The sequence below is a fragment of the Sinocyclocheilus anshuiensis genome, unplaced genomic scaffold (genome assembly GCF_001515605.1).
Source record: "Sinocyclocheilus anshuiensis isolate Anshui unplaced genomic scaffold, SAMN03320099.WGS_v1.1 scaffold207, whole genome shotgun sequence".
NCBI lineage: Eukaryota > Metazoa > Chordata > Actinopteri > Cypriniformes > Cyprinidae > Sinocyclocheilus > Sinocyclocheilus anshuiensis.
This window is the reverse complement of record NW_015551045.1, coordinates 5,066,283-5,075,438: the sequence shown is the minus strand read 5'-3', so window position 1 is coordinate 5,075,438 and position 9,156 is coordinate 5,066,283. Positions and strand designations below refer to the sequence as shown.

The window sequence follows — 9,156 nt, the reverse complement described above, 5'->3', positions numbered from 1 at the left end:
TATATTACCATATTCAAATCCATTCCAGTGGATTTCAAAATGTAAAAATGAAAATAAAAAATAAAATAAAATACATTTATTACAGATTTACCTATAAAACCAATGCTGAAAAAATTACTGATTAATGAAATATATCATACTTTTTTTTTTCTATTTATTTCAGCCATTAATCATTGCTTGTGCTTCTCATAAATGTCTTGTTGGACCTCATGCATCTGATCATTAGGCACTGCTGACATGTTTCTCATGCTGCTCGACTCTTCATGTTCACTGTAACAGCTCAGCTTAGCCTAGCAAGGTTACAGTATATCTTACCTGACTTGCATCTCACAGTGTGTGGATCTAACAGTCACGCTGGCCCATCACAACCCTTCCTCTCTTTATATCTCATTACTGTGAGTGACGCTTTGGCATTTGGGAGCTAAATGCAGGTAAACGCCGGCTGGCTAAATTGCTTTCTTTGCCCCCTGCTAGCACGAGACTCTGCGTCTCGGAGGGGAGCAGACAGCTCTAATAAGCAAACTGACCTTTCTCCGTGGTGGTCCCTTTCTCACTCAGCCACTGATCCACGGCCGCCGCGGAGCGCAACAAACAGAACACGCTAAACGAGCCGCTGTACCTCGAAGCCCGGTGACAAAAACACGTGTCTCCTACAGCAGGAGGCCTAAGGTCACCTTATTTACACCAAGACATACAACCGCACTTTAATGGTAATGGCTACTCTTAGGATACTTGAAGAATTGATAAGCAGTTTGGCTGTGGGTTTTTAACCAAATAACAATTTATGATCTTACTCAAGATCTGCTGACATTCTCACGAGTTTCACTAGTGTTCAATTCTACAAAAAGAGTTTCTGTGGGCACTTTTGGCCATGTGGACTCTTTGGAAAATAATGGTTCTTGAGACATTTTTCACACTCTCACACTCTCTTTTAGAACATTTCTACCACATTTTACACGTTTAAAAAAAAACGTCCAACTCTTTTGTCTTTCTGAGGCCAATTTTGAAGCTTAATTGGAATTTAAATACTGTAAAACTGTACAGTAGACATACAGTAGAAATATATCTTTTTAAAACTTAAAAAAAAACTCTGTTTAGATTATTGTAGTTTATATAAAACATGGTAACACTGTATTTTACAGTGTCCTTGTTACACATCTTACTTGTTCTGACTATAGTAATAACAGTCAATTATGCATAATTATAAGCAATTAACCCTAACTAAACCCTAACCCTAACCCTAGTTATATATTAAGTACATGTTCTTAATTAACATTACTCATTATATGTTTTATAATTACACTGTAATAAGGACACCTTAAAAATAGAATGTAACCAAACATGTAAAAATGTGCATATTTATGATGGATTTTCATAATTAAAAATCAAGAGTCTGGGACGGGGTAAAACAATAAAGTGAATAATAAAACCATGATAAAAAGTTTCCAAAACAATAGTTTCCGATCATTTTAATGTTGTCTTTAAAATTATGAAATATTTTTTTAATAAAAGTCAACACTATGGACATTGAAAGTGCAGCATAAAAAGTTGAAGAAACACCCAAAAACCAATGCCAAAACTATCCTAAATCACTACATCAGCCTTGGAATTAGGATTTCATCAACAACTGTGACATATTCCCAAGTAACAAATGATTTGCACAGTAGGACATACAGTACTGGACACTGAGGTATTGAGGTTTTTGCATCTTTCTATCTATAAAAGAGTAAATCTATTGGCAGTCCTGCCCATAATTTGAGGCGATGTCTCAATTTTCTGCTACAACTCAAGCATTTCCTTACTGTGCCCTCAAAGTATGGATATGCCAACTCGGGCGTATAGAGTTGGATGGGAATTCTTGGTGTAAGTGATCCCTTGTTTTTACGCCTAATGTGTGCTACGAGAGCTGTGAAAACCACCGACACTTTTCCAGAGCCTGTGGTATGGGACTCTTAGTTGAATCCAGCTGTGTGAGCTTTCTTAGTGACATTTGTGTGTTTTTGGTTTCCTGCTTTGGCCTTGAAATAAGAGACTGAGAGGTGTCAAGACTTCCCTTAAACTGCATTCGAATGGCACCTTTAACCCCGAAATCTGCTACCCTCACATTAATGTTGATCCTGAATGTTAGGAAGTTCTCTACAAAACCTCTAATCATGGTCAAGTAATGCTAATATTGGATAACTACACTAAGCACAGATGATTAAAGTCAATTTTCATTCTTCTCCTTTCTTTAAATTGGTCCTGTGGCGTTTCTGGAAGCAGCTGCACCTTGTATCAAAGCCATTAGTCCCAGTGAAGGCTGGACAACAGGAGGTGCTACTGTCATCATCATCGGAGACAACTTCTTCGACGGGCTGCAGGTCATCTTCGGAACCATGTTAGTCTGGAGTGAGGTGAGTTTGCAAGTCATATTACCATCTGTCCAGCTGAACTTTGCTTTTTGTCACTGCTTGTCGCTACAGTGTGATCTCATTAGTAATTATAGGTATTTATAAACAAAGCATGGTTCTTACACTTTTGTATGATTACATTGACAATGAAACATACATTATTAACATACTGACAGCATCTAAAACTTAGACACATTGTATGAAACTTTAGAGACATAGAAGAGTTTTCGAACTAAAAGCATTGTCACCTTAAAATTTAGTTGTCTATTACTTAAAATGTATAAAATTGAGGTTAGGCTTAGGACTCAAAAAGTATAATGGTAAAAAAATATAAGAACAGAAATATACATAAAATAAATTCAATATTTCCTAAAGATATTTATGTTGCTAAAGCTGTGTATTAAAGTCCACATATTATAAATACATAAATTAAATAATAAATAAATAAAATTAGAAAATAATAAGTCGTAATTATGATAAAATAAAAAGTCAGTAATTAAAAAAGTAATTAATGAAAAGTCACAACTCTGACATACTAAGTCATATAAGATAAAGTTATGATTATGAAACAAAAACTAGAAATGTACATGTTGTAAGTTGAAATTCTGACAAGTTGAAAAATAGGCTGTCATAATTATAACAAAACATTTTAATTATGAGATAAAAGTCATAATTTTGTGCTAAACAGTCATATTAAGCTTGTAAGTCAGCAGTAACTTTTTGTCTCATAATTTTTGTTATAATTTCAACGTTTTATCTCATAATTATTGGTAGGAAATAGCTTTCATATATATGTTCTTAGATGCTCATTTAAATGTACATCCAAATATACAAAAAATGTATTGTTGACCACAATGCTTTCATTTTCACATCACCACGTTCTTTAATAAAGGTGGGCATACACGGTGCATTTTTTGCTGTTGTACGAGCTCACAGGCGATTTTTTTCTCTCGGGAGAAAATCACAGATGCTCTCATGGTCGCGGCTCGTACCGTGTGAGAAGAATTATGGGCCGATCCGAGAACGTTACGAGCACCTTCCGTCCTCCTGATAATTTTAAAACATGTTAAAAAAAAAGCAGATGCTGTCGGTTTAAATTCGTGGCGTATGTGCGGTTGAACGAGACGATTTGGCGATCCATCTGAAGTTGACCAATCAGAAGATGACAAAAACCACATATTATGTATATAAATAGTCTATATAGTCATTTTAGTTTAATTATACAGCTCTATTTTTTATTTGTTATTCCGAATTGTGCCAAATTTGCCGTTCAGCTTTATGAATGAATATGCCTGTTGTATTTCCGGCAAAACTACTCGCCTCGAGTTGTTTATGAAGAACATAAAGTCCATGCTTTTCTCTGCATTTCAGCCATTCTCTTTGCCATGTCCTTCATCTTCGTTTTTTTTTTTTTGTTTTTGGACGTCACAAGCCATAGCTGCGTGCCACAAAGAAAACTATTTCGTCCTCAGAATCCATATTTTTATAAATGGCACGAAACATAATGCTTAGGCCTACGTCAGAGTTTGTAAAAATCGTAGTAAATTCGTGTCGTGTGTGACTGTCTCCGTACGATTTTCGGTAAACTCAATCGTGACATGTGCGAGGGTTCACGATGTTCCGACCTTCAGAATCGCACCGTGTACGCCCGCCTTAAGTAGTGATAGCTTAAGAAAGAGGTAAAGACGCTACATAAACATGTACATGTAGAAAACATGATATTAGCGGAATAATTTACTTCTTTACACTTTAGACTGTTGCGTTATTGAAAATGAATACACGCTTGTGTCATGACCGCTTTGCCACCTAAGGTGTATGGTAATTCAATGGCCCGTTGTCAATTATTCCTTACATACTATTTTCAAAAAAATTACATTTGGAAAAATTTGATTAGTCAAAGTTCAGATAGTCTACATTTAGTTTAGTGTTAATGATATCTTAAATACAACATTAATAAAAGTCCTCCAGTGTTGTTGGCTTAATGCAGTTCCCTTTCAGTCGGTCACTCTCGACGTCACGTCGGATGACCGACGAATTGGGATCTCGCTTAGAGGGACCAATCTACTTCGAGTGTAAACTAAACGAGCCAATGCACACCGAAAACAATTTTTTAATAGCACTGGCAGGCATTTGCATTTACATACTTGTCATAAGTGAATGACCTGGAATACTAGGCACAAACTCTGAGACACCAAATATACAATTCATTCACATTGATTCCAGTTTGACAGTTTGCTAAGCTAACCACATAAACCACATAAATACTGGGTAAAATGGTATATTTTTATTTAGATTGACTTATTCTATGATACTTTTAGTGATAGCATTGGATTAGTTTTGTAGTCAACAGTTAATTTCACTAGTGTGCTACTCCTACTTTTCCTGCCACTTTAAATGAATGTGCTATTCTGAATTCAGTCAGCATTTCTCTTGACTCCTTTTGCCATTTTGGATTTATTTTTCACATTTATTTTGCATTCTATGATTGCCTTGACTAGAATTTGGCCGCTATGAGCACAATTTTGCTGGCTACATTTTGGAACGCTTTTGCATCCGGAGTGCGTCTAATGCCATAAATGCTGTCAAGCTAAGTTCACTTGTTTACTGTTTTGAAATTAAATTTATGACTGTGAGAGACAAATGTTTAAAGATGTTTTAGACAACAGCTCATATGAACCACATGCACACAGACTGTGAGATGCTGAAAGACAGTGTGCTGTTAATTACGTCTCTGAGGAGCTACACCTGTCCTCTTCCAGCCTTCATCTACGCCATCCCTTCACCACCCACCATAAACAGCCTGATACTGATTAGACTAGATTCATACACTCACGTACAAACACACACATGGCACACACACAGTCAGATTGTTTACTGATCAGAACTGGATCAAAGAACATAATCAGCCAGGGCAAATGAACAACTTTTGCCAACAAAGTTTTTCTCAGAACTAACTTCACTGTTCTGAGACTTTTTTCATGAACTTTTGTCAATGTGATTTTTAGTGTCAGTATCTGTTGCCTTTCATTTCACAGCACAGGATAGTCACTAGTCAAGTGATTGTGTTTGTTGATATTATTTTCCTGAAGCTTCAGAGCTATTATTTAGTCACATGGCATTTACGGCTCTAATGATTGGCTCAAAACAACCGAACTTCAGAACTGAGCGCCCATTGTCAAAGATGGTAGATTTCAATTCTCATACTTCCTGTGCCAGCCAAGCAACTGCCATTGAGGGGAACGGAAATGCCAGGTATCTCCAGGTAAAATAGACCTCCTTGAGTCTAATGTCCTCTCTCTATCTCATTTTCTCCTCACAGCTCATCACGCCTCATGCCATCAGAGTTCAGACCCCACCACGTCACATCCCCGGGGTGGTAGAGGTCACGCTCTCTTATAAGTCCAAACAGTTTTGCAAAGGCACACCAGGAAGATTCATCTACACAGGTAAGCTGTTCATCTTAAAACAAGAAACGGTAACATTTTATTTTACGGGGTCCTTGTTACACGTACATGTTCTTAAACTCTAATCCTAACCATATAGTAAGTACATGTAGTAAGCGAGATCCCAATTCGTCGGTCATCCGACGTGACGTCTCCGTTCCCTCCTTCAGGGAACGAGGGTTACATACGTAACCGAGACGTTACATCTGTCACCTTTCCCGAAGCTGTCAATGACACCCATTGTCCTATCCGAATACATTAGCGTTGTGCTAGGCCGACATTATGCAGGTGATTTAGTTACTGTGCTTAAGTGATTAAGAAATGTGATACTTTCAATAGCTGCTCAATTGTTTTGACATGTCTTTGTACAAGAAACTGAGCAGCTTGTTTAACGCTGGCTAACTGCTCAATAGCGGCGGCTTTAAATCAGTGGTGGCCAATCACATACACAAACACATCGATCTGGAGTGTTTTGTAGTACTTGCTCACTTCAGACCGCCACTCTTCATGAGAACTACTGAGTGTTCATCAAGCACCAACCCTGATACAAATTTACCACTGCATATTCAGCTAACCTCTTTGATCTGCTGATGCTAAGTGCTAAACGAGCTAATGACTGTGTGTGTGTGTGTGTGTGTGTGTGATGAATTACATCTGGAACCGATTAAATACACTGTGCTGAAATCTCCCTATAGCGGTTCCTGTGGACCTCATAACCTTGTGACCTTTACCTCCTGACCCCGTGACCCCCGTACACGGGGGACCCATCAAGAGCCACGTAGTTCCCTTCTGCTGCAGTGCCAGCGGGGATCTGATTACCACAGATAGCATCTAACGAGGGAGGAAGAGAACAAGAGCAGGGGAGGCTCCAAGGAAGATCTGTTTCTTTAATTTCTTCTCCTCCTACCCATTCACCGTCTTCTGAACACAGTCATTTTTGTCTGTCATTCTCAAATAGCAGCATTCATTAACATTGTGCTCCGAAGACGTCCTTTTGTGGACTTCTAAGGGACCTTGTGTCTTTCTATAGCATGTGCAGTACTGTAGTAGTCAAATGGGCAGTTAGGAGGAACAAATAGCCACTAACCAAGGGTGCGTTTCCCAAAAGCAACTATGGTTGCAAGTTCCGTCATTACCAATAGAGTTCAATGGAACTTAGCACCATAGTTAGCTAGCAATGCTTTTGGGAAACTCACCCCAGACAGAGTACATACTGTGATGACTGTACTGGATTAAATTTAAACTTCAGTAACACTTTAGAATAGGAAACAAATTCACTATTAACTATGATTAAATATGAACTATTTCCCGCAAATAATCTTGCTTCTTAGGTAGTTTCTGTAGTTATGTTTATGTATGGGGTAGGCTTAAGGGACCTAGAATATGGCCATGCAGAATAAGGCATTGATATGTGTTTTAGAAGTACTAATAAACAGCCAATATGCTAGTAATGAGCATGTTAATAAGCAACTAGCTAATAGTGAATAGTGTTCCCTAATCTATAAAGTGTTACCTTTCTCTGGTCATGTATACAGAATACTTTTACTTTAATGCTTGCAATGCGTTTGTGTATGTGTAAAGTCTGATAACATACTTCATGTAGGAATGCAAGCACAAGCGTTTCTATTATAGTATTTATGAGTATTTTAAATTAACTTATTTTTTTGTTTTTTGTTTTCCTTTTAATTTGTTTACATTTTAGTAATTTTGTTATTTGCTTGCTAAACGGTAACATTTTATTTTACGGGGTCCTTGTTACACGTACATGTTCTTAAACTCTAATCCTAACCATATAGTAAGTACATGTAGTTAATATTACTCAGTGCTTAAATGTATAATTACACTGTAACAAGGGCACTTTAAAATAAAGTGTAACCCAAGAAACTTTTAACTTGATTTAGTATTCTCATTACAAAAACAAGTTGGTCACAGAAGAGGTGTGCTATTACTTTTTCAAATGCCGTTAAAAAATAAACTTCCCCTTGCTCTGGAGGAGGAACCTAAGTTATATCTAGAGAAAGGAATAGACTAGAACCAAACAAACGTGCAAACCCCATTTGCATTTCCTTCAAAAAATGTTAAAATGTTACGAGTATTTCTATTATTAAGGTTATAAGTTTCTATGCAGTGAACAGTATTTTCCAAATATTTGAGTATGTACAGGATGCATAAAATCCTATTCATATTTCTTTAAAAAAATCCACTTTTATTTAAAGAGATATGCATTTAATAAAACATTTTCTCAAGATATGTATTTTGAGAATAAATATAGATTTTTTGTATAGAATGCATAGAATTATTTGCTATATGAAGGACTGCTGTTGATTTTTCTCACAAGCACGCACACAAAACCACACTCTGTTAAGAAGTACAGCTTTGTTAGCTTAATTGCTGTTGATGGAGAAAATATAACAGTTAATGCTCATAAAACCTGTTACAGTTAAACAAGCTGCATTTTATAGGCGACCATATTGAAGCCATTTAAACAGAGAAACAAACTGACAAACTGTGCAGCTTACATGAAACCATTAATGCGTAAATATGCAAATAAACACAAAACTTCCTAAGTTAAGTTTGGCCTAGTAGACTCACACACAAATGACAAAATTACAGATTTCTGTTCTATATATACTGTGTACACAGTATGAATATACACTGCTGGACATGTATGTTTATACACTGTAATTGTAATTATACACTGTAATTAAAATTTTAAAAATATTACAAAATTACGCAAGGCCAAAATGCACATTGTTAAAAAAAACAGCCACACACACATATATATATGAAGAGTTCATTTGCAAAAACCGATAACTCCAGTTTTATTTTTTTTCAGAAATCAAGTTTTTTTTTTCTTCCCATTCCAAGTAATATCAATCAAACTGCAGTTGGGTTGTTTTGATTAAGTAATAATAACATAAACTAATACAGGTAATTTACAAAATTAAAGTTCATTGAAAGTTCTCAGCTAGCACGTCTTTTCTAAGTGAAAGTAGCCTTGTCACCTGACCTGAATACAGCGCGCTGATTCGCTAATATGGACTTATCGGCTTCTGTTCAAAAACAACAAGTGCGCTTGTCGGCTTCTGCAGTAAAACGTGAACTCGCGATTCGTGAAAGTGGAAAAAAAACGGCTTTTTTGACAAAACATGTTTAGGGTTCAGATCGCGCTATATGTGGAGAATAATTGTTCTTTTTTTTTAAATGAGAAAAAAAATTTTTTTAAGTGGAGTTGATCGGTTTTTGCAAATGAGCTCTTCATATATATATATATATATATATATATATATATATAAAAAAAGCTGGCATTTTGTCATCAGTTA

General features: G+C 36.3%; 1 protein-coding gene across 4 annotated transcripts in view; it reads left to right on the top strand.

The window, feature by feature from the left end:
• The window catches only part of LOC107661735 (transcription factor COE1), a 155,970-nt gene that overhangs the window by 99,928 nt on the left and 46,886 nt on the right, over positions 1-9,156 (top strand). For all 4 annotated transcript variants that reach the window (XM_016451493.1, XM_016451494.1, XM_016451491.1 and 1 more), the window contains exons 9-10: positions 2,263-2,393; positions 5,710-5,836. In XM_016451493.1, the coding sequence (XP_016306979.1) occupies positions 2,263-2,393; positions 5,710-5,836 (258 nt within the window). The remainder of the gene's footprint in view (positions 1-2,262; positions 2,394-5,709; positions 5,837-9,156) is intronic.